Here is a 27707-nt window from a genome sequence, read left to right as displayed (position 1 = left end):
TCAAATGTGAGTGTTCTAAATACACTGGCCAAGAGACATGTATTGTTACAGTACATCAAAAACAAACACACTAATGGGTTTAAGTGAGTTGAAATGGTTTAAGTGTCTATAGAAGCACACTTTTGCATAAAGGAGTCTCAAATCAAGATCCGCAGGTTCTATTTTTAAACGTAGAAAATTCAAGTTGAAATAAGAAGGAAATAAAGATCAGAGCATAAATCAATTAAATGGAAAACAAAACACAGGGAAAATCCATGAAACAAAAGGTTGTCCTCTTTTGAGATAATTTAGAAAAAAAGATAAGCCTTTAGATTAACTGTTTAGAAAAAAATAACACACGTCACAAATTATCAATATCAAAATAAGGCAGATGACATTACCACAGAGCCTACAGATATTAAAACAACAGGAAATATAGTGAAATAGCTTTATGCCAAAATATTCAACAACTTACATGAAATGGGCAAATTTCTTAAAATTCACAAACTATCTCTTCTTGAGTGAACTTTGGTAATCTGAAGCATCTTCTGCTTATCAAGGAATTGAATTCACAGGTAAAGTCATTACCACAAAAAAAAAAAAAAAAACAAAACAACTATAGCTCTACACAGGCCATTAGTGATCAGTATCAATCCCTCAAGGAAAAGAAATAATACCCAATCTACATCAACTTTTTAAATTTTTCTTCCCTTTCTCCTACAGATGGCGGCATTCATTCAGTTTTGACTTTTTTACAGGGAGAATACATGCCCAAGAATCTTTTAAAAATTGGTGGTGTGCCTCCTGTGCTTCCTGTTTTAGCAGATATTGCTTTAAATTAGGGTTTACAATGTCTTCCTTTAGGGGTATTTGTAAAGGTTGTGTATGTTTTGCTCTTCCAGGGTCCCGTTTGCCCATTCAACGGGCCGTGCTGTCTCACAGGTAACAGGTGACAGTGGTGACAACTGAAAAACTGATTAATTTGAATCCAAACTTGGCCCTCCTGTCCTTGTAATTGCCCTACTCTGAAGGAGGGTCCCTCATCAAATTGGGTTCCTTGTCTGGTGTCTGAGGGTAAAACCCAGCCTGCTATTTCAGCCCTCTTCTCCTGATTTCTTTCTTTCTTTCTTTCTTTCTTTCTTTCTTTCTTTCTTTCTTTCTTTCTTTCTTTCTTTCTTTCTTTCTTTCGTTCTTTCTTTCGTTCTTTCTTTCGTTCTTTCTTTCTTTTTCACATAGAATTACATATGGAAACAGTTTTTCAATATAGCAACGATTTATGAGAACATATTAACAGATGTAAATATATATCCTCCTTCCAAGAGTACTTGAATTTATACCTTGCAATTGCTATTTCAGTATTTCAACTCACTTAAAAATGACTCAGACATTTTTGTCTCTACAGAACAGTTATAAACACTTATTTACCTTTAAGAGTCAAGTCTAGATCACTTACAAAAACTGATAAACATACAAACATAGCCATCATTTCAAGTTCTTTGTGTACCAGAGAAAAAGCCCAGGAAGTTTCTGTACTCAAAACAGAAAACAAGAGATATTATAAATGTTACATATTTGTTTTGGGTCTTAAACATATAACACCAAAAGATATAATCCTGACTGACCAGAAACCCAGGAAAACAAGTATGCTAACAATCCTGAAGATATCTTCATTTTTTATTTTACCAGCAAATTTAAATTAATTCATTTGTGCCCTCAGCTACCTGTAACCCACTGTGAATAGAATTCCTTAGGGGATTCTTATCATTACAAACATACCAGTTTATAGAGAGACAGCTGAATACAAATTATGTTTGTCTGTAGACCAAAATTTCTCAGGTCAAGCAGTTCCCATAGCAGATTGCTTTTTATTTATTTTTTTTATTTAAGCCTCTTTTACTCCCCCACTGCCCTTTTCTCATTTTCAGATGAGTACAGGCAAGCAGGTCAGCTGAAAGAAAAATAAAGAACCAAAAATCCTTTAACTATTTTTAAATTAAGCATGCCAATCAAACAAAAATATTACAAAAGGCTCACAGTGAATGCAAAACAGGCCATAAGATGATACCATGTGCTCGATGTTACAAATCCTTGTTAAAAAAAGAGCAGCCACAGCCACCTTGGCCAAAGCTATTCCCAGGAATTTCAAGGGCAATTTACCTTAGTGAGTGTGAATGAAATTCTGCCTAATCCTGTCTCCCAGACCTATTTTCTTTAGATCTTAATGTATGTTGTGGACAGAGAGTATTATAATAGAAAATCAGTCATCTCTTTCTCAGACTAGGAGGGTAACAAAACTCAGATCATTTTTCCAGAATGTACCGCAGTGAGCTACTATCTGGACCAAACATCAAGCATACAAACATAGCAAGCTTACAAACATCCCCTTCTCTGCTTTATGCCTACAAGCACACAGACATAAAACTGGGGATAGTATCTAACAACTATTTCATCTGCCTAATAGTACCAAGTTTCAGATGGCAAAAGCCTTAAGCAAGGAAGAAAAGGAACTCCCAATGTGCCTGTTGGTTCACCCAAATATAAATTCCTTGTGCCAATAGAGTGCTTTTGGGATGTCTGTGTCACCTCTGGAAGGCACGGAAGAGTCTCAAGAATAAAAGGATTCCAGCTGGCTAGTTCACCAAAAATTATTCCCAGACTTCCAGCTGCCTACCCCACAACAGGTCAATAAGGTTGCGACACAAGGTGTAGAGGCAAGGAAGTTGACATAATTAAAAAACTGGCTAAAGGTAAAGAGAGAAGACTCTTGCCCACAGTCCACCTTTCCAGAAGTTTCAGGTTTACATAGGAAAAGTGTGATTGCAGACTGTAGGGCACCTTCTCATAGGTGAAGAATTGTGGTTAAATGACACAGTGATCCTACTTGCTTAATCACAAGATGCTTTTCAGTTCTGCAAATCTCAAGGATAAAGATGATTATTTCCTGGGCTATGATTTGTCACTAACAAGTTTGCCCACGTGCAAGTTTCTGACATGTTACACTATTAACATGTTAGAATGGGTAGCTGCCCCAGGCCCTCTTGATGACTGCCAAACTCATGAATGAAGACATATTTCATTTGACTGTTGTGGGAGACAACCTGAGGTGAGGTTAAGTAGGGAGTTGGGCAGAAGATCTTGTTTTAACGATCAGCTTCAGGAATTGCAGGGAAAACTGTTAACTAGTGTGTCAGCAGGTACTAATAATATTCTGCACAACAAGGAGTGAACTCTAATGTAAACTATGTAATGGAAGCATGTCACACTTCATGGAAGATGTTAATAATAGGGAGAACTGGCAGGGGGCTGAAGAAGCCGAACATGGGAGCTCTGTATAGTTTAGCTCAATTTTTAAAAATGCTCTAACAATAAAGTCTACTGTGAAAAACAAAAAGAAAAAAAAAATTGACTCAGGCTCTGGTGGGCTGTGAAACTTGGTTCCACTGGGCAGTTGTCCTGAAATGTCTTAGGAGAGGAAGAGCTACAGAAGAGAGCCTTGCTCATAATTCAAGAACACTCGCAAGAGGAAAGCAACAACCGGAGGATGGGCTTTTAACCGGTTTGCTTATGTTTCTAAGATGTGATAAAGCTCTTTGATCCTATGCTTCCAACCTGGAGAAACACATGGGAAACAAATGATTCTGTACTGTGTGTCATCCAGTTAAGTTGGCAGAGACATTTGGAGTCAAGTTCAGACTTGCGTATTATTACTTCTCTAAATCTTGTTAAGTCAACAATTACTGTCCAAGCACTCTTTAGGACCCTCACAATCAGTAGGTATTATTAAATAGCTATTGATTCTCATAAGATCACAGATGTTTTGTTTCTATCAAGTCACTCTGAGGTACGGAGGAAAGTATTGGCTCTTAGTTCTAAGATTATTCCATTATTTTGAAGTCATTGGAGTTAACGTTATCCTTTTTTTTTTTTTTTTGAGATTTTCTTTCTGTTCTTTTTTTTTTTATTGTAAACAAATGGGATACATGTTGTTTCTCTGTTTGTACATGGCGTAAAGGCATACCATTTGTGTAATCATAAATTTACATAGAGTAATGTTGTTTGATTCATTCTGTTATTTTTTCCCTTCCCCCCACCCCTCCTACCCCTCTTTACCCTCTATACAGTACTTCCTTCCTCCATACTTGCCCCCCTCCCTAACCCTAACTCTAACCCTAACACTAACCCTTCCCTCCCCCCCATTATGTGTCATCCTCCACTTATTAGCGATATCATTCATCCTTTGGTTTTTTGAGATTGGCTTATCTCACTTGGCATGATATTCTCCAATTTCATCCATTTGCCTGCAAATGCCATAATTTTATCATTCTTTATGGCTGAGTAATATTCCATTGTATATATATACCACAGTTTCTTTATCTACTCATCAATTGAAGGGCATCTAGGTTGGTTCCACAGTCTGGATATTGTGAATTGAGCAGCTATGAACATTGATGTGGCTGTATCTCTGTAGTATGCTGATTTTAAGTCCTTTGGGTATAGGCCAAGGAGTGGGATAGCTGGGTCAAATGGCGGGTCCATTCCAAGTTTTCTAAGGAATCTCCACACTGCTTTCCAGAGTGGCTGCACTAATTTGCAGCCCCACCAGCAATGTATGAGTGTACCTTTCTCCCCACATCCTCGCCAACACCTGTTGTTGCTCGTATTCTTGATAATCGTCATTCTAATTGGGGTGAGATGGAATCTTAGGGTGGTTTTGATTTGCATTTCTCTTATTACTAGAGATGTTGAACATTTTTCCATATGTTTGTTGATTGCTTGTAGATCTTCTTCTGTGAAGTGTCTATTCATTTCCTTAGCCCATTTGTCGACTGGATTATTTGAATTCTTGGAGTAAAGTTTTTTTGAGTTCTTTATAGATTCTGGAGATTAGTGCTCTATCTGAAGTATGATTGGCAAAGATATTCTCCCATTCTGTAGGCTCTTTCTTCGCATTGCTGATAGTTTCCTTTGCTGAGAGAAAGCTTTTTAGTTTGAATCTATCCCAGTGGTTGATTCTAGCTTTTATTTCTTGTGCTATGGGAGTCCTGTTAAGGAAGTCTGATCCTAGACCAACAAGGTGAAGATTTGGACCTACTTTTTCTTCTATAATCTGCAGGGTCTCTGGTCTGATTCCGAGGTCCTTAATCCATTTTGAGTTTAGTTTCGTGCATGGTGAGAGATATGGGTTTAGTTTCATTCTGTTGCATATGGATTTCCAATTCTCCCAGCACCATTTGTTGAAGAGGCTATCTTTTCTCCATTGCATATTTTTGGCCCCTTTGTCTAGTATGAGAAAATTGTATTTATTTGGGTTTGTGTCCATGTCCTCTATTCTGTACCATTGATCTACCTTTCTATTTTGGTACCAATACCATGCCGTTTTTGTTACTATTGCTTTGTAGTAGAGTTGAAGATCTGGTATTGCAATACCCCCTGTTTCACTCTTCCTGCTAAGGATTGCTTTAGCTATTCTGGGTTTCTTATTCTTCCAGATGAATTTCATAATTGCTTGCTCTATTTCTGTAAGGTACGTAATTGGGCTTAAGTATGCATAAGTGGGAGCAGCAACCCAACAGCACAGCGGAAGGGGAGTTCTAGAATTGTGCCTCTCTTTGCTGCACACTAACCTCACCCAGGATACCTGCCAAATCCTGATGCCTGGTTCCTTCCTCAGGAGCCTGCTTTCTTTGTTCTGGAATATAGACTGAGATTCAGAATTTTTTTTTAATGTGCCACCAAATTTGAGGAGCATTGAGCTACAAGGAAGTATTTCATCATAGGAACATCTTTAGTCCCAGGAGGTTTCTTAATTTAGATTAAGTCAGGCTCCCCCCTACTCCCCACCTTTCTTTCTCTCTTATGCACACACATATGCTTGTATGCACACACACAAACACACAATTACCTCTCTTTCTTCTTTTCTTTGCACTTAAAGAGTAAAAGCTTTGAATTCAGAAACACCTGGTTTAAAATCCTGACTACCTATCCAAATGCATAGATTGTATAATACCAGGAATGAGCCCTAACATAAACTGTGAACTTTTGGTGATCATGGTGTCACTGCACGCACACCAATTGCAGCCAAAGTACAGCTCCAGTGGAGGACACTGGTAATGGGGAGGATGCTGATAATGTACGTGGGGCAAGGGGTGTATTGGGAATCCTGAGCAGTCCTCTCAATTGTACTCTGAAACTAAAAAGACTCTAAAAATTATTTAAAAAGAAACAAAGAAAAACACCTAATTGCCCTGGGTCATGTGACTTAGTTGCTTCAAGTCTCATTTGTAAAATCAGGGTAAATAATAACCACCTTACTAGTACAAATTAAGTGAGATGACATAAAGTGCCCAGGATCATGCTTGGCATATTGGAAATTCTCAGCAAAAATGTTTAAAAGTATGGTCTGAGAGTCAGAGAAATTTGAGAATCACACACTATACTGTGTGATTTTGTACAGTAAAATCTTCTTCCTCCAAGTCTGCAAAAGTATAATGAAGTGTAAGTTTTTTTAAGATGATTCCATGAAATAATGTGGATCAGTTCTCAGTCCCGCCTGGTGTACTAACCTGGTTGAGAGAAAACCTCTCAACAAACAGTAGCTGATACTCTGAGGCTTCCTCACTTTCATATTTCATCTCTGGGACTTGCTTTAGGAGAAATCAGCTGGATTTCACAAAATATAATTTATTCTCTAGGAAGGAAGTACTTAATATCGCCAATCTCCCAGATATTTATTTTACTTAAATTTATATTTAAAATTTTCTCTGTAGGCAGTTTTTCCACTTTTTCAGTTTTCTCTCTATTCCAAGAACATGTGCTTCTTTTCTGAATACTAGAAGTACATGGGAGGAAACCCAAATATATTACCAAGAACAGTTACCCTGGGGACACTTTTAATACAGCAAACACTTTGGAGAGGACTTTGAGAACAAGTTGTGTCTGGGAAAAAACAAATACCATCTATGAACATAATAATGTACAAGTCAACCAAGCACTGGACATAATTGAACCCTTTCCTTTCAATGCATTGAAACAGTTGTCTTTAATCTTTCTTTCCTCACCTAGGTAGCTTCACCATGCATGGTGAAGCCACACTTTCAAAAGTGTGTGTGCATATAATTACATCACATTTTTTAGTCTGTTCAATCTCTGCCTTGTGTATGTAGTGTTTAATTCATTTACACTGAAGATAAATTACTGATGAGGTTGGAGTTACGTCTGTTGTTAATAATTTGCTTTCTACTTCTCTTGCTATATCTTTGTTCCTGATTTTCTACTATTGCCTTCTTTTCTACTAAATGGGCATTTTTAACGTAACTTTTAATATTTCTTCATTGTTTTATTACATATTATTTTAGTTGTTTTCTTAATGGCTTCCATGGGAATTATAATTAACATTTTAATTTATAACAATCCAGATTTTTGCTACTGGTTATTTCTAAGGATATGCTCCATTTCTTCTCTCCTACTTTATGTTCCACTGACATAAAATTCTATCATTATTACCTTATTGGTTCATCACATACAAGCTTAAGACCACTGGTTCATGCAGTTGCTTTTTAAAATAGGAGAAAAATGTCCCACCAAAAACCATTTACATTGTCTTATTAATTAACTTGTTTGGTAAACATCACTCTTTTCATTTCTTTATGCAGAGTTAATATCTATTGACCTTTGTTTTTATCCTAAAAGACGACTCTCTTTATTATTCTTTGTAGGCCTGATCTTCTAGCAACCAACTCTCTTGGTTATTGTTTTTCCAGAAATATCTTAATTTCTCCTTTATGTTGTGAATGTTAGTTTTCTTGGATAATTTTTCACTGAGAATCTTTTCTTTCAGCAGTTTGAAAATGGTATCATGCCATGGTATCATGTCAATACCTTCTGGACTTGATGGTTTCCTATGAGAAATAAATTGTTTAATCTATTGCAGAATCCTTTATATACTGCCACTTAAAGCTTCAGAGATTTTCTTTTTGTTTTTGGCTTTTGAAGGTCTGATTTTGCTGTGCCTATTTGATAATCTCTTGAGTTTATCTTTTGGGGAGTTTATTGATCTTCTTAGATGACCAGATTGTTTTTCATTAAATATTAGAAATTTTCATCTATTATTTCTTTAAATAATGTTCACCCCTTGCTCACTGTTCTCTCCTTCTAGGACTTCACTTATGTGTTGGTTGGTAAGATTAATGTTGACCACATGTCTGAGGATCTGTTAATTTTGCATTATATTTTTGTGTTACTTAAACACGCTTAATCTATCTTCAAGTTCACTGATTATTTTGCTAGCTCAACTCTGCTATCAAAATATATAATATATAATATATAATGAATTTCTTATTTTTAATATGTCATATTTCTTTACTGATATTTTTCTATTTGGTAAGTCCTACTCCTCATACTTTCCTTTAGTTGCCCTATAGTTTGCCCTGAACCATTATCACTGCCTCAGGATGCTGTGATATTGAATAATTGTCCCTGAATTAATCATCAAAGACTTCTGAAGAAAAGCCTGTTCTTCCTGGATGAGCTCTGAGGCAGGTGACATGAAGACAGGTCTGCAATGAAGTTTTTCAAGGAATTGCCACACAGCTCCAACAGTGATAATTTTCTGATAAGTGGCATTTAGGGAAGGATAAATCTCATTCTGCCTCCTGCAGTGACTTTATTTATTTATTTAACTACAGTTGGGGTTATTTTGGCTTTCCTGCCAAATCCCTAGTTGAAGAGAGGGAGATGGGAAGAGAGAAGGAGTTGGGAAGAAAGCAATTTAACATACCAATACATTTACTGTTTTTACCAAGATTGAGTTGTCTAAATGCTCACCAGATTATTAATTTCCATAATTCTGAAAAAGTTAATTTTGACCTTTATTTTTGGCCAGTACTCTCATTCTGGAGTTCTCTATAGGTTATCTCATGTTATCTCTATAGGTCATTTTTGTTAATAGTGAACGGGGACATCAATTTTGTGTGTTTGTGAGTGGTACTGAGGGTTGAACCCAGGGAAACTTAACCACTGAGCTATGTCACTAGTCCATTTTATTTCTTATGTTTATACTTAGTCTAACTTGCCCAAGCTGATCCTGAACTTGTGATCTTCCTGCCCAAGTCTTCAGATGGCTAGGACATTGTAAGCACATGCCACATGCCTAGCCAAATTTTTTGTTGCCCATATTTATGACTTTGCATAAGCCTAAGATTAAAAGAAAAAGAAAGTAGACTGTGACTCAATTCTGCACATGACAGGTAGCCTACCTTTTGCAGCTACCATGTTCCCTCAGCATGCCAGTTCACCATGTTCCTCTGGCCAGATCCTGGCTTCTGCCTGCAGACATCAGTGCCACCACTGTACCAAGTGGGAAAGAACATTGACCCCCGACCAGGGAATCATCCAGTGCTTCAGGCCTCAGCTAAGCACTGTGAGTGTTGAATGCTTATCAGGTTCTCAGAGATACCCAATGCTGAAGCCACCAGGCTTGGTATCCCTTTTTACTTTTAACTTACTTATCTACTTGTCAAATGAGTTAAAGTAATAAACAAATAAAGAGATTAAATGCACACATAAATAAAATGCAAATATTTGAATGCATATAATGGAAGAATAGCATTTCACTCTAACTTTGCCAATTAGAAGCTATCATTATTTACAATATATATGCACTATCAAGATCCATGCCTAACCTATCTAACTAAAAGGCAAAGTAAAAGCACTTTCTTAGGAATATAATTCCTAACACCCAATGAGCATCCCTGATTCTGATGGGAATAGCTGTAAAGGATTCTTAATTTGTAACCAGATGTAAGACAAGTGTCAAGGAAGGGATGGACATGAAGAGAGATACTACCACAGGCTCAAACCCTCTTCAGCCATAGAAATGGACAATAGATATGAAACATTCGGAAATAGTGATAGGTATACATCAGATATTCGATACATGCCTGGTGATATGATGATTATTATTTGTATTTTAACAAACTCTTTGCAGAGCTGGCCATGATTCTACCTGTCCCTGGGTTCCTGAGGATTCAGAGTGAAGAGAACAAAAGTCAGGAAATTTTTCATTTAAAGCACTGTTTTATATTGGGACAGTAATTGGTTAATGTGAATTCTGTATATTTTGTAGTTAAATTCTAATGATTTCAATTCCTTTCAGTCGTTATCTAATACAAAAATATTTTCTAATGAACTTATAAACTCATTGGTTTCATGGAAGAATGCAGTCAAAAGAGATGACTGAGTTTAGATCGATCTATCTATCTATCTATCTATCTATCTATCTATCTATCTATCTATACTAGTTCTTATAATTAAAACAACTCTAAAAGGTAGGTTTAATATTTCCACTTAAAAATGATGAAACTAGGAATCAGAGAATCTACTTTATAAAGCTGATGGGTGATTATAAAGCTGGACTCAATTTCCAAATGCCTAGTCTTCAAATTCTAGGTCAATTACTCTCTCCAGGTTTCCCCTCAGATCTCCCAGTCCAGTTGTCAGGGTTAAGTCCAGATTTCTTCTTTGGTAATCTCTCTGTGAAACAGATGGAGAACTAGATATGGAATGATTAGGGCAAATTGTCCCTCCAAGTTTCCTTAACAAAAACATAGTTTTTAAGATTGAGAAAGGGTGCCAGTTAATGATTTTAAAGAACTTTCTCCTTGGTTATCTTTCTTTAATCAGGTACAGGTGAAGAAATTATTGTATTCTGAAAAACAGAAATTCTGCCTTAGTTCCTACTCACATAGCAGAGCAAGCAATTGCTTAGCCTGTGCTAATGTTTCATTTTTAAAGTGGGTTAAACCCTGCTTTACCAGTTGAGGATGAACATAGGTGCGAGTGTTTATTGATCAAAGAGAAGAGAGAACCCCAACAAGTGATGTGCTCCTTGGGAGGATGAGAGGCCAGCTCAAATCTCAAGTGGGCATTTGGGTAGAGAAATTTTAAGTCCAATTTTAAACAAGAAAATATATGAGTGTGACAAGAATCTCTTTTGCTTGTGTTTTCTCTGTGTATCCACAGCCAGTGTTCCCAACAAGCATCCATCGGCTCTTTTTGCAGCTCAGTTATCCTTCACTACCATGTGGACCTTTGGTGCTCAGAAAAGTGTGTCTATTTAAGGCTAGTTCTGAATGCTCTTTCTACAACATTTTATAGGAGGCCAAACTTAAACCTTTAAACTTTTTTTCTTTTGATAATTGCTACTATCAGGAAATGCAGTTTTACTGGTCAGTAGCAAAATGTCCTCCACAAGAAATGTCAGATATTGTGACAGTTTGTGGATTTATTAAAATGTAATTCAAGAATTCTGAAACAGGCTTTCTTTTAGCAGTAATGGTTGATATAATAAACTGAGAAATCTAATTTCTTCTATAGCTTTAAATAAGGGAATATTATTGGGTGAGGTGGCCACACATGTAATCCCAGTGACTCAGAAGGCTGAGGCAGGAGGATCGCAAGTTTAAGGTCAGCCTCAGTTGACCACCCTACCTCAAAATAAAAATTAAAGAGGGAAGATATCATTGGGAAAATAAAATAATATTAGATTTCAATATCAGTCAATATTATTGATAAAGTGCACTCTCAATTGAAAAATGGTGCCCAATTTTGGGGAAAATATTAGTAAAGTTTTTCCCAATCATAAAATAGCTTTGAAAATATTAAGTAATGATTAACAAACATACTACAATTATTAGTAGAAGTGAAACAGTGTTTCTGAAAACAAAAACTCTTTATTGATGGTTCTCCCACTCTGTTTTATCAGCATTTTTCAAATAATGTCCTCTCTTACTCATTTCCAGGTTTAGCGAAACATACTAACGTAACATAGCTGGAATATCTATATTAAATTTGTAACTTTTTAGATTATTTAGCACATTTGCTTTTTTACTTTTTTAACTTTTACTTATTTGTTCTAATTAGTTATGCATGATAGTAGAATGTATGTTGACATTTTATATATATATGTGTGTGTGTGTGTGTGTGTGTGTGTGTATATGTGTACATATATATATGGTAAATCTTTCTAATGGCACCTTGTATGTATGTCATTATCCTTTCTTTAATTTTTTTTTTATTTGTTCTAGTTTGTTTTACATGACAGTAGAATGCATTTACACACTTTGGTAGATCGTACATAAATGAAGTGTAATCTCTCATTTTTCTGATTGAACATATTGTAGGATCACATTGGTCAAGCAGTCACACATGTACATGAGTCTTTAACTGCACTATCATTCCTGCGCCTATACCTGTCCTTCCCTTCACTCCAGGAACAGATACTATGGTATAAAATGAAATGTGAAATACATTGACTTACTGGTAAAAGGAATGTATAACATTTTAATTGATTTTCTTGCCAACTAGAGATTTTTCAGTAAATGATTCTGATCATTTACTGATATGCCTGTATTTACCTGAAATAAATGACCAAGTTATTAAGAGGGATTCAATAAGAATTTAGCATACTCTTTCCCCAAATCAGTTTTTCTAGTCATTACAAGTTATAAAAACAAAACAAAACAAAAAAAAAAAAAAAAAACTTAAGGACAGTGATATCTGAAAGACCCTAGCACTTTGTAGATGTTCCATATTTTCAAATTGAGACAGCAAATGATTGTTCCATGAAATATATTGCATGTGGTCAAATAAATAAACAATAGAATTTACCTAGTGACTTTAAAATCCGCATTGTTTACCATTTTTATTTATTTATTTATTTTTGGTTTAGCATGTTTCAAATACAAATGTCATATACATTGGATTTGACCATTTAAGCAAGGAGAAAGAAGAAAATATTTTTGCCTTTTATGGCTCTACCAATACCTTCAGTCACTCAAGTCTTTCTACCTCACCGAATATGGTAGAATTTTAACTTGCATTAGGTTCTTTACCAAGTTCTATCACCAGCCATCCTTTTCCTTTTTGGTAGTCTAGATTTTTCAAGACCTTGTCTTCTCCATATGTCCATGCAAATCCTCAGCTCTGCAATAGTATCAAGGATATAATATCCAGCAACAATAAGAGAGGCAACCAGAGTTCCTATTCCTCTTTCAGTCACTTGTCCTGGGGGTTGGAACCACTTGGCACAAAACTAGGCCCTGTTCCATCTCAGGCATTTGAACAGAGATAAGGAGTTAAATTAATTACATGGAAGTTTCAGTTTTAGGTCATTCTTGCTTTGAGACCATCTTAGACTTTATACCTTGGGTCTTGTAATCAAGTTTCCATAGTGTCCTCTTTTTTCTAAATTATTTTGGTACCTGGACAGACGCTCATTCAATGCACTCCTGCAGTGTTCTTTACATCTTTCCTGGCTTTATCCCCTATTTCATACTCTAGTCCTGATGGGATCCTGGTACCTACTGAAAGAATTATGGGCTGTTTTCTCTTTTAATCTTAAAGTATTTTCATATTTACAAACATTACTCATGCAAAAAATTAAACATACAGAGAGATTATGATGAACCCATATAAAATCTTTTTTTAAACCTTTGAACTTTCCACATTTCATCCATTTTGTAAACAAATAAAATCTAGTCTACTTAAAAAAGTTGAATGAGATGCTTTACAATTTAATTTATATTTGAATTTGATTTTTGGCACACATTATACCTTCATCTTAGATATATTTTAAATTTCATGCTGTTTAAGATAATTTCTTATCAAAATAAATAAATAAATAAATAAAATAAAAAATTTTACTCCATTGCCAATTTTATATCCTGGACTAGTTTAGTATCAGTGTCAGATGTTTAACCTTATATTTTTAAGGCAAATTTTTCAGTGCATGTATGCTATGGGATTTCTGACATTTTACTAAAATAATTCAGTTGTTACTATGTCTTGTCTTCCCTAGTAACAATTTTATTATTGCATCTACATTAATGTAAGTTAACAATTTTTCTTTCTTTTTTTTTTTTCTAGGTGAGGGCCAGCCTCCTTCCTGTAATGGCATGTATAGCTGAACACCTTGCTGACTGTCACTGCCACTCTTGGCCTTCCCCAGTCAGAGCAGCTGTTGCAGGACTCCTCCCTCATCAGGGTCGGAATCCCCACTCTCCCATAAGATGAAATGTGTGGGTAACTTATCAAAATAGGAAGCAGCGGGATTTCAAATACAGTTCCATTAATTGATTGTGTGTGTGTGTGTGTGTGTGTGTGTGTGTGTGTGTGTGTGTGTCTATAGGCTCTAACTCAATTTTCAATTATACCTCCACCACATACAGCCAATATCTGGAGAGATAAATTGTCACAGATGTATTTCTTAGATATGAAAAAATAATTAAAATGCCATTCTTATAAAAGAAAACCCAGTGGAAGCCAAAACAATTACTTTTACCTCTGTGTAACTCTGAAATGCATCGAGCTGGCAAACATGTGGATCCCTATCTTGAGTTCATAAAACTGCACATGTACATTATCGATATGGTGAGATTTGCTAATAAAAAAATGAGTTTCAATTTCTGCTCTTCTTAGGAAGTGCGATTTCTAACCAATGTGATTACTTAAAGAAAAAGCACATGATCTTATCAGTACATGTAGAAAAAGCATTTAAAAAAGTCCAATATTTGCTCATGATAAAAACAGTAAACTGAAAATAGAAGGAAACTTTTTTAAGTTGATAAAGAATATCTACCCAAAATCCTACAGCTAACATTATACTCACTGGTGAGAAACTTAAAACTTTTCCACTAAGAACAAAGAAACGAACAATAAAGGTCCTACTTAATGCAGAAGAGGAATTATAAGGTATACTGATTAACAAGGAAAAAATAGAATTGTCTTTGTTTGCAGAAGATAGAATTGTCTTTATAGAAAACCCAGAAGAATCAAAAACAACAACAACAAAAACTACTGAAACTAAAAATCAGTTATAGCAAAGTTAGAGGATACAAGGTTAATATTCAAAAGTCAACCACTGTCCTGTATAATGGTAAAGAACAAGTAGAATTTGAAATTAAACACATGACACTATTTACCTTAGCACTCTAAAATGAAATACATACAGACTTAATAAAATATGTACAAAGTCAATAGAAAAAAACTACAAAATTCTGATAAAAGAAATAAAACATTAAGTAAATGAAGAGATACTTCATGCTCATGAACAGGAAAACTTAAAATAATCAAAATGTCAGTTTTTCCCAAACTGGTCTACAGATTCAATGTGATCACAATTAATAGCATGTTAGTATGTTAATACAGTATTAACAAACTGATTCCAAAGTTTATATGGAGAGATTAAAGACTCAGAATAGCCAATAGAATATGGAAGAACAAGGTTGAAGGTCTGACATTCCCTGACCCTAAGATTTACTATAAATCAACGATAATCAACACTGTGTGATACTGGTTAAATAATAACCAAATAGAACAATGGCTATCTCAGAAACACATCCACCTAAGTATAGTTGGAGATTTGGGCAAAGGGGCGAAGGCAGTATAATGGAATAAAGATTTTACAGAAATGATGCTGAAACAGCTAAACATCAATATGCAAAAGAAAACACCAAAACACAGACCTCATACTCTTCTCAAAAATTAACCCAGAATGGATCAAAGAACTAAGTGTACAACACAATGCTGTACAACTACTGGAAGATAACACAGGAGAAAACTTGGATCATCCCGAGTTTGGTGATAATGTTTTAGGAGGAACAACAGGGCTATGATCCATGAAAGATTAAGAATTTATTAGCAGGATTTTATTAAAACTACAAATGTGCACTCCAGAGAAGAATTTTTTCAAAAGGATGAAAAGACAAGGAACAGACAGGAAGGTAAGATTCACAAAAGACATACCTGATAAAAGAGTGTTGTACAAAATAAAAAAAAAAAAAAAAACTCTTAAAACTCAACAGTGAATGACACAAACAACTTGTTAAAAGATGAGCCAGAGATCTTAGCAGACACCTCACCAGAGGAAATAGACAAATAACAAATAAGTGCATGAAAAGATGCTCCATAACGTGTCATCAGGGAAGTGCAAACTAAAACAATGAATACCATTACACACCAGTCACAATGGCCAAAATCCAGAGCACTGACAACACCAAATGCTGGTAAGAAGGTGGAGAAACAGGAACTCTTACATGTTGTTGATGGGAAGGCAAAAAGTAGAGTCAGTTTCAAAGACAGTCTGGTAGCTGCTTACAGAATCTACCATTCTTGTACATTACTACTCAATGGTCATGGTCCTTGACTCTTACCCAAAGGAATAGAAAACTGATATGCATACCTGCATATGGATGTTTATAGCATAAATCAAGATGTCCTTCAGCAGGTGAAGAGATAAATAAGTGTATAAAATCCAGGCAATGAAATGTTACCAGCAATTTAAAAAAAAAAGGTATCAGGCTATGAAAAGATATGATGCAAACATAAAAGCATATTATTAAATAAAATAGGACAATCTGAAAAGGACAAATACTGTATGTTTCCAACTAGATGACATTCTGAAAAAGTCAAACTGTGTAGGCAGTAAAAAGATCTGTGGTTCCCAGCAATTAGAAGGGGAAAAGAATAAATAGGTAGGGCACAGAGGATTTTTACACCAGTGAAAATTTTTACAAGTGAGATCATACTGGTAAATACGTCATCATACATTCATCAAACTGCAGAGGACATATGCCACCAACAGTGAACTCTGATGTAACTCTAAACTTTGGGTGATGATGATGTAGGTGTGTGTTGCAGCACCTGGCTGGGATTTCACTGTTTTGTGGGAAAATCAAATAATATGCAGAGAAATTTCTACTTATAGACTAGACTGCATATTTGAAAGATAAGTGAGGAATGAAAAGTTGTAAAACAGCAAGGGTTCATTTGAAATAGGGTTGATTTTGTTCCTATTATCTCAGTCTATTTTTATGTCTGAAGATTATAAAAATTTTCCCATCACAACTATTTTCACTAAAATCTCCTAGGATTTACCCTTAATAATACATGTTTTTTTTTTTTTTTTTTAGCATTTTAGCTCTTTACCAAATACGATATAAGAATTTGAACTCTAATTCAAAGAGATAGAAAGGGGAAATTGAACCAAGAACGTAGGAATACACACAAACCTATAAAACATGATAATCAACCTTTATTTTCAGTCTACATTTTCCAATAAGATGATAATTTACATTATGCTCTTTGGTAGTTAATGCAAATCTTGAACTACCTTGTATAGCCATAATCAAAACTCATATAAATGTGGCTGTGTATAAGCATTCTATTTGGCAGATTGTGTTGACTTTTTTTTTAACCTCCCAAAATTATTTATTGAATTTGATTCCAGTATAATTTTCAAAATCCTTTCTCAAAAGCAGTCATAAGAGAAATGTCAATTTTATTAAAATTACAGAATTGGGTGCTGGGGATAGAATCCAGGGCCTTGTGCTTATGAGGCAAGCACACTACCAACTGAGCTATCTCCCCAGCCCTGTGCTGACATTTTATTAGTGGAAGGGAAGGCTTAGGGTCAGGCAAGAGGGTAGAGGGCTCAGGGAATAGAAGGGGAAGTAGACAAAGTTTGTCTTAAAATGGTAATGGACCAGTAATGTCTGAATATCTTCCTTGGATCTGAGTCTTAACATTTTTTGTAGATATTAGTGGGAAAAAACAACAACCACAACAAAGCACATATTATAACTCTTTTTTTTTCTGTATATTATGTTTTGACATCTTAAAAAAACTTTCTGAGTATTGAGAGACTGCCCTTACCAGTCTAGGCAAATCTCAGATAAAAATGGCTCTTGGAAATAAAAAAGAGTTCAACCAGATGCATGTTTTTGATAGCAGACTATTCAACCCAGAGCCATACACTGTTCCCCTGAGTGTCTCCTGTGTCTCCTCTTATAGCCACACTTGATGGACCATCTCATAAAAGCATATAAAACAGAGAAAGGATAGAAATAATGACAGTAATAGGCAACTTTTATGGATTGTTATCATGTATCAAGAATTGTGCATAATACTTTATACATTATCTAATTTTAGTTTTATATATTCTATATAAGCTCTTTAAGAAGCAAACTAATTATATAGTTGATAAATGATATACCCCATATAATAAAATTATAATATCAATATGCATTCTATATTATTAACTCATGGAGGCACAATTAACATTTTAAATACACTTTATATTAAGATTAATGGAAAAATACAATGTATTCATGAAAAAATTGTAAATTGAAAAGTAGACAACAAATTGCTTGATACTGTTTTATAAAGTCCTACATGTTCATATATTTTATATACTCCACTTGTTTTACATGTGTGGTTTCCAAACTGATTCATGGTTTATGTAAAACATACCTAAAAACTAAAATTAGAAAGTTTATCATGGTTGAGAGTTTTTGAGTACATATAACATCTAAAAAATCTCCTAATCCCCAAAAACTACTCCACAAAATTGTAAAATAAAGAACAATTTGAACACTGCATAAGTAATTAAGTAGAATATGATGTGTGCATTACAGATAATCATTAAGAGACTGTAGACAAAAAAGAAATCTCACACTTTTCTAAAATACAGTTCAGACATGTCCTGAAAATAAATGATAATTGGACCTCAAGTGAGGGGATTTGACAGTATCCCCTTTCATATTTTATTCATTGTAATTTGATTGATAATTGGGGTGGCTGTCTGTGTTAGGTATTTGGTTGTACTTAAAAGAAAAATAAAACTTATTGTATTTTTTTGGAGAGAAGATAGTTTTGCAAGATAGAGTCAGGTACTCACTGAAAATAAGCTTCTATCCTACACAGAAACAGATAGGGAAAATATCTCCCTCGATGATTACATTTCAAAGATGACTCCTAGGTCCTTCAAAACATCCTGGGTCTTTAAGCAGTAAGAGGTTAATCTTGGCTGTCGACTTGACTGGATTTGGAGATGCCTAGAGAATTGGTAAAGCACACATCTGGTGTGTCTGTAAGGCTGTTTCAAGGGAAGATTAGCACGTGGGTGAGTACTCTGAATTGGGAAGACCCATGTTGAATGTGGGCAGCACCATCCAATAGGGTGAGGGCTCAGAAGGGACAAAGAATGGAAGAAGGGGAAGCTCTTACTCCCACATGCTCCTGAGCTGTTACTACATGTTCTATATGGATGGACCAGAACTGCTCCTATAGAAGCACAGCAAAAAAAGATTGATATTTTTTATACATGGCTTTCAATTCTGCAATAGTGACTTATAGATTGAAAGTATTGATATACTACAGCAGTTACCCAGGTAACACTACTTAAAGGAACATTTTTCTGTCAGAGGAGAGAATATAGAAAAAGAGAAAAGACTTTGTCTTTTCCCTACTAGAACTGTGTTCAAGAGTCCCAGATACAAGAATTACAGAAATTTAGATTGTTACAGCTATATTGTGGCCTCTGGGTCAGATAAAACTCCCCACCAGCCCTATTCTGGGATGGCACTATTTGTTCAATTTTAAAGATCAGGAATTGGTAGAACTCTAAGTCAGGAATAGACTTTAGTAAGGAAATTATAAAGAAGAATACGTGAACAACAGGGGTGTATTCCTTTTTCCTTCTGTAGACATGTAGACATGTACATTTCTATTTGCTTGGAGATGCAAGCTCCATGTAAGGACAGATTTTTTCTTCTTCTCATAATCCTTTGATGCAAACCAAACATGATCACCACACACCCATTATAATATAATACATGCAATATGCACCATGTTACTTTTATTAAATCTGGAAAATTTTGGATTCCAAACTATGGACTTGTACTTCAATTGAGAGATGGGGGGGGTAGAAAATAAAACCTGCGTATATTTTTAAGTAAGAAATTTAAGGGGATTTGGAAGACAGCAGATTAGAGGAAGCTGTGCTCTCCCACTGCTCCTCAGCTCCAGAAGCAAGCAGGAGTATCACAGCTCAGTGAGTTGGGTGGAGATTCACTGAAATCCAACACTGGACAGCAAAATAATCATAGAGACTCAAAGCCAAAAGCTTTGAACATGAACTAAGAAATACGTTAGAGACACAACAATTTGGTTAGTGGCAGCAGAGGCAGCAGCGCCAGCCCCCAGCAAGGAGGGGGTCAAGGGGAGGAGAATGAGGAAATCGCCCAAATAAAATCAGCTTGGGGAAACCTGTGGAATAGAGAGGGAGGCTGATCTTAAATGACTCACAAGGGCAAGCAAGTTGATGATCTGAGAGTGATCAGAATCACTTGGCCAACAAGCAGAGAGTCGTGGCAGGAACCAAATGCAAGTGGCAAAGTTGCAGTCAGCAGAAGCAGGACATTCAGGGGCTCATAAAGGGCACTGCCAGCCTGACCCAGCAGTTTCCTGTGGTCCAGAATGTGCTTGGACCACTGTGACTGAAACAGATGCAAAGAGGATTGTGCCTGGGATGGTCCAGGCTGGGGATACTGAGGGGAGAGAGTTCCCTTTGTTGCTGGAGAAAGAGACCAGAAACTGGTCAGACAGGTGCATTCCTGGTCTGATCCTGGTAATTCACATCCATGACCAGTGAAGAGCTTGGAATTTGGAGGAGATCCCTGAGACCCAGATATCCAGCAGGAGTCAGCATTTGCCTAGCAACAGGGAGCATCGATCTAAACTCAAATGCCTTCCAAACTTCCAAAATACAGCCAGAATTATATCCCAGCCACTGGAACGTCCCATTTGGAACTCTGTATCAGCCCTGTTCTGTGAGTACATCAGTTGCTGGTACTCCACGGTCCTATACTATTACACAGAAAGCTGAGAGCTACTACAGCCAGCTTTGGCTCCAGGTCATAGTGGTTAGCAGCTTGGTGAGAAATACAAAGAAGTCAGATTTAACAACCTGCAGTCCTCGATCAAAGGGTTACAGAGCTCAAAAAGAAATGCAAAGAATGACACAACAGTGTAAGCAATATACATCTATCCTCGCCAACAATTGTGACCGTTTACTGGAGATGAGTCCTGTATTTCTCATTAAGAAATTTTTTCTATAAAACATTTGGGACTCAATCTAACAAATGAGGTGAAAAACTTCTACAATGAAAACTACAGAATACTAAAGAAAAAAACTGAAGAAGACCTTAAGAGATGGAAAGATCCCCCATGTTCTTGGATACACAGAGTTAATATTGTCAGAAGGGCCATACTACAAAAAGCGCTATACAGATTTAATGCAATTCCTACTAAGGTTCCAATGATGTTCTACAGAGAAATAGAAAAAGCAGTCATGAAATTAATTTGGAAAAATAAAAGACCAAGAATAGCCAAAGTGATCCTTGGCAAGAAAAGCAAAGCAGAAAGCATCACCATACCAGACCCTAAGTTATACTACAGAGCTACAGTAACAAAAAGAGCATGGTATTGGCACCAAAAAAGACATGAAGACAAATGATACAGAATAGAAGACACAGAGACAAACCCACATAAATACAGTTATCTCACACCAGACAAAGATGCCAAAAGTATACATTGGAGAAAAGATAGACTCTTCAACAAATTGTGCTGGGGGAAAACTGGAAATCCATATGTAATAAAATGAAAAATTAGACCCCTATCTCTCACCCTACACAAAACTAAACTCCAAGTGGATCAAGGACCTAGGCATTAAGCCAGAGACCCTATACCTACTAGAAGAAAAGCAGGCCCAAATCTCCATCATGTCAGCTTAGGAATCAAATGCTCAACAAGACTCCTAAAGCACAAGAAGTGAAATCAAGTGTTGATAAATGGAAAAAGCTTTTTCACAGCAAAGGAAACAATCAAGAGCTTAAAGAAAGGGCCTACAGAATGGAAGAAAATTATTGCCACTGGTACCTTGAATAGATTTTTAATCTCCAGGATATATAAAGAACTCAAAAAACTAAACACACGCACACACACACACACACACACACACACACACACACAAAACAAATAACCCAATCAATAAATGGGCAAAGGTATGGAAGAGAAACAGAAGAAGAAATATGAATGGTTAACAAATATATGAAAAAATGTTCAACATCTCTAGCAATTAGAGAAATGCAAATTGAAACTACACTGGAATTTCATCTCACTCTAATCAGAAAGGCAATTATCAAGAATACAAGTAACAATGAATGTTGGTAAGGATTTGGGGAAAAAGGTACACTCATACATTGCTGGTGGGACTGCAATTTGTTGCAACCACTCTGGAAAGCAGTATGGAAATTTCTCAGAAAACTCAGAATGGAACCACCATTTGACCCAGTTATCACACTCCTTTGCATATTCCTAAAGGATTTAAAATCAGCATACTACAGTGATGCATCCACATCAATGTTCATAGTAGCTCAATTCACAATTGCTAAGCTATGGAACCAACCTAGGTGCCCTTCAGCAGATGAATGGATAAAGAAAATGTGGTACATATATTCAATGGAATATTACTCAGCCATAAAGAAGAATGAAATTATGGCATTTGTCAGTAAATAGATGGAACTGGAGGTTATCATGTTAAGTGAAATAAGTCAATCCCAAAAAATCAAAGGTCAAATGTTCTCTCTGATATGCAGATACTAACACACAATAAGTGAGGGATAGAAGTTCATTGGATTAGACAAAGGAGAATGAAGGAAAGGGAGGGTGGATGGGAAAAGAAAAGATAGTAGAATGAGTCAGCAAAATTTCCTTTGCTACGAATACATGACCAGTGTAACTCCACATCATGTACAACCACAAGAATGGGAAGTCATACTTGATGTATGTAGGATATGTCAAAATACATCCCACTATTATGTATAACTAAAAAGAATAAATTTAAAAGTAAAAAAGAACTTTTTTCTTATTTTCCTCCCTTTTTATTTTAATTTTAATTTATTTTATCTTCTTTAATTCTTTTCCATTCTGTGTGATTGTGTGTGTGTGTGCATGCACGCGCACACAAGTGTGCATGTTATTGCTGTGCTGATAGGCTTAAAAATACTTATATATATATTTTTTTTCCTATTGTTGTTTTTTATTTTAATTGCCCTTTTCTTTAGTTGGTTGTTATCTGGCCTTGCTTTGGCTTTAGTGGGATAAAATTTTATGTGAGTTTGATTTGGTTTGATTTTTGTTTGCTTGTACCTTTGCTTTTTTTCTTTTTATTATGACTTCTTCACTTTCTTCCCCTTCTAGTAGCCAAATTTCCTTATTCCCTCTTCCCCTCTCTATTTACTTTGTTACTGTTAGTTATTTTTTATTCCTCCTACTTTATAGCCATTACCAGCTACCTCTCTCCTGATTCCTCTCTATTCGTTTTTAAAATACTGCAAACTTTGTCTTGCCTTCCCACCGTATTTTCTCTTCACTTAAGAAACTGTAATTCCAATATCTGATATAACTATTTAGTCTTATAATTCCTACCCCATTCATGTTGTTGTAGTTATTAGTATCGTGGACAACCTAATTGATGTCTTCAGTGTCTGATCTAGTTCATGGCAGTTTGTTGCTGTACTGAAGTTAAATGCTGACCCCACCATTCCTCTTCAGGTGATAGTGTTATAGATGCTATAGTAGGAAATGGACATTTATTTTAAGGCTGTACATTGTAGGCTACCACATTGCTATTTCTAGATCCCCCTTTCTCTAAGAGAAGTGATTAGGACACTACAAGTTCATGAGTTCACAGGGTAGATAATCTGCTGCTGAGTTACACTCACAGCTCAGCCAAGTAACAGCAAACCTCACTCCACATGCAAACCAACCCTACTCAAGCTCCAACAATACTTCGACACATAGATTAGGGGAGACAAAATCCCCAAGCCAATGAACAGGCCACAAGTAGAAACAGCTAGAGGGGCACCTCAGGTCCTACTCCTGGACATCTACTCACACAGCAAATAAAAGAGAGAAGTCCCTAGAAAAAATAATAATAAGTACACACCAAAGGAAATGTCCATAAAAGAGGAAGGAAAATCCATCTCAACAGATGTGCAAGTACAAGACTTCTGAAAACATGAAGAAACAGACAAACAAGATTTCCCCCTAAAGTTACAATTCTAAGTAAATTAACCCACAGATATAGAACAGGGTGAAATTCCAGAGAGAGACTCTAAAAAAATGATTATTAAAATGTTCAATGATTCTGAAAGCAGTATGGGGATTTCTCAGAAAACATGGAGTGGAACCACCATTTGACCCAGTTATCCCACGCCTCGGTTTATGCCCAAAGGACTTAAAATCAGCATACTGCAGAGATACAGCCACATCAATGTTTACAGCAGCTCAATTCACAATAGTTAGATTGTGGAACCAGCCTAGATGTCCTTCAACAGATGAATGGATAAAGAAACTGTGATATATATCTACACACACACACACACACACACACACACACACGCACACACTATGGAATATTTTATATATATACACATATACATATGCATATATATATATATATACATACACACACATGATGGAGTATTACTCAACTTTAAAGAAGAATGAAATTATAGCTTTTGCTGGTAAATGGATGGAGTTAGAGAATATTATGCTAAGTGAAATAAGCCAAATCCCAAAATTCAAAGGCCAAAAGTTTTCTCTGATATGCAGAAGCTAATTCACACTAAGGTGCGGGGAATAGGGAAGAATAGAGTTACTTTACCCTAGGTAGAGGGGAGTGAAGGGAGAGGAAGAGGCATGGGGGTAGAAAGGCTAGTAGAGTAAAACAGACATTATTCCCTTGTGTACATATATGACTGCATGACCAATGTGATCCTACAATATGTACAATCAGAAAAATGAGAAATTACACTCCATTTGTTTGATTTATCAAAATGTATAAATGCATTCTACTGTCATGTATAATGAATTAGAACAAATAAAAAAATTAATTAAAAAACAGGAGGGCCAATGAAATAGAAGACACAGAGATAAATCCACAGTCACAGTCATCTGATTTTTGACAAAGGTACTAAAAACATATGTTGGAGAAAAATAGCCTTTTTAACAAATAGTGCTTGGAAAACTTGCTATCCATAGGTAGAAGAATGAAACTAGATAGGCTCTAGTTTCCAAAGACTTAGGAATTTGACCAGAAACACTGCAACTTATAGAAGAAAACATAGGTCAATGCTCCAACATATTGGCACAGGTATTGACTTCCTTAAAAAGACCCCTAAGCTCAAGCTCAAGAAATAAAACCAAGAATCAATAATGGCATCAAGTTACAAAGCTTCTGCACAGCAAAGGAAATGATTACAAGAGTGAAGACAGAGTCTACAGAATGGGAGAGAGAAATCTTTGCCAGCTATTCCTCCAACTGGAGATTTATATCTAGAATATATAAAGAACTCAAAAAACTTAATGCCACAAAAATAATTAACCCAATCAATAAAGGGACAGAAGAACGAAACCGATATTTCTCAAAAGAAGAAATATCAATAACCAACAATTACATGAAAATATTTTCAACATCCCTGACAATCAGGAAAATGAAAAGCAAAACTACACCAAGATTTCATCTCACTCTAGTCTGAATGGCAATTATCAAGAATACAAATTTTAACAAATACTGGCAAGGATGTGAGGGAAAGAGTACACTCATACATTGCTAGTGGGTCCTCAAATTAGTACAAGCACTCTGGAAAGCAGTATGGAAATTCCTTAGAAAACTAAGAATAGAACCAACACATGACTCAGCTATCCCACTCGTTGGTATTTACCCCAAAGAACTAAAATCAGCATATTATAGTGATACAGCCACATCAATGTTCATAGCAGCACAATTCAATATATCCAAGTTATGGAACCAGCCTAGGTCTCTCAATAGGTGAATGGATTAAGAAAATGTTACTTATGTACACAACAGAGTTTTACTCAGTCATAAAAAATAATGAAATTCTGACTTTTTTCCATTAAATGAATGGAACTGGAAAACATCCTGCTAAGTGAAATCAGCAAAACTCACAGAATCAAGGACCAAATGGGTCCTCTCTTATAGAAGCTAGAACCAGTTAAGGGGGAAAAATATGGGTGGGGCAGATCTCATGATAATAGAGGGACAATCAGTAGGGTGGAGGAAGGAGATTGAGGAGGAGGGAGGAGGAATGGGAAAGGGGAGAAAATGCAGAATGAATTTGACAAAATTAAGTTATGTATATATATATAAATACACCACAGTGAATTCCACCTTTGGGTATATTTATAAAGCACCAATTAAAAAAAACAATAAATAGAACAAAGATCAGTAGACTAGAAGAGAAGGAATTGGGGAAGGAAAGAGGAAACACTAGGGACTGAATTTGAGCAAATTAAATTCCATGTACATATGATTATGTTCAAATGAATCCTATTTTTTTAATAATACTTTTTTTTGTACTACAGGCTGAATCCAGGGGTACTTTATCACTGAGCCATATCCCCAGTCCTTTTTTATTTTTATTGTGAAACAGGGCTCACTAAATTGCTAAGACTGGCCTTGAACTTGTGATCCTCCTGCCTGAGCCTCCTAAGTCACTCAGATTACGGACATGTACCACCATGTCCGGCCTGAACTCTACTATTATGTGTAACTATAAGGCACTAAAAAAGCATTTTAAGAAGAAAAATAATAATAGAAGGGAGATAATAGAGTAGAGCAAGTATATCAGAGGGAGGGAGGAAGGAAAGGGGAAGGTAAAGGGGAATAAGACTGATCAAATTTTGTGATATGTATGTACACATATGGCATAAAGAATACCACTAGAATGTATGATTACAATGCACCAATAAAAATGTTTTAAAAAGAGAATTATGAAAATCACAATCTCTAGCACTTTTTTCATCATTTGGAAAAAACGGGAGTTGGCTAAGATACTCTCTAAAATGCTTGATCATAACTATAGGATTCTACCTGATTAATTTATATCCTGAAACACATCACAAATCATGTTGAACTTTGAATTATGTTGATTTTCTATAAAATTATAGGTATTTACTTTGCCAATTGTGCTAGTCAGTTTTCTGTCGCTATGATGAAATAGCCAAGATAATTAAGTTATAAAGAGAAAATGTTTATTTTGGCTCAGTCTTGGAGGTTCAATCCAAGATTGGGTGAAACCATTACTTTGAGCCTCACGTGGGCATGTAGGATGGCAATGGTGGGGAATGTACGCACAGCAAATTGCTCATTCACACTTAGGATGCAAAAAAAGAAAAAAAGGAAGAGACCAGGATCCCACAATCCCCTTCCTGGGCACACATCAGGTGACATACCTCAGTTCTATCACCTCCCAATAGTGCCACCCTGGGGACCAAGTTCTTAAAACATGGGCATTCGGGGGATAATTAAGATCCAAACTATAGACCAGTAATCCGTGTACTGGATTATTAAATGTGTTCTCAAGTATGAAAATGAGCTTGAGTTTAGTACTTGCTGTGCCAAACACAGTAGATATGCCTTCCATAATGGTCCTGTGGATATTGGGATGAGAAAGGACAAATGCAAGTGTCCAAAATGCAACCTGAAAAAGAAAAACAAATGTCAAAATTACAGACTTCTTTAAGGCAAACAAAAGCATAATTACTGTTAGCGACAAACAAACAAAAAAAAAATAGGATAATGTCTAAACTAACCTTAAAAGCATGTTAGAAAAGAGAATCTTTGAAAATGACAAGATTTTATGAACAGGAGAGAAGTCATATAACTTTTAGATGTCAAACTTATAGATTTATTCTGTCACTAGGGTTTAACTGTTGTTTATATAGATTGAAATATCTTCATTAAAAATAGAAAAAGTGAAATACCTTTTTACTAATAAGCAACAAAATATTATAAAGGCATGTAT

General features: G+C 35.7%; 1 protein-coding gene across 4 annotated transcripts in view; it reads right to left on the bottom strand.

The window, feature by feature from the left end:
- CYP39A1 (cytochrome P450 family 39 subfamily A member 1) overlaps positions 1 to 27707 on the bottom strand; it is a 135354-nt gene that overhangs the window by 59538 nt on the left and 48109 nt on the right. For all 4 annotated transcript variants that reach the window (XM_079147148.1, XM_079147149.1, XM_079147150.1 and 1 more), the window contains one exon: positions 27293 to 27383. In XM_079147148.1, coding sequence (XP_079003274.1) covers positions 27293 to 27383 — 91 coding nt within the window. The remainder of the gene's footprint in view (positions 1 to 27292; positions 27384 to 27707) is intronic.

The sequence above is a fragment of the Sciurus vulgaris genome, assembly GCF_902686455.1.
Source record: "Sciurus vulgaris genome assembly, chromosome: 7".
Classification (NCBI taxonomy): domain Eukaryota; kingdom Metazoa; phylum Chordata; class Mammalia; order Rodentia; family Sciuridae; genus Sciurus; species Sciurus vulgaris.
The sequence above is the reverse complement of the archived record's forward strand: the minus strand, read 5'-3'. Positions and strand labels throughout refer to the sequence as shown.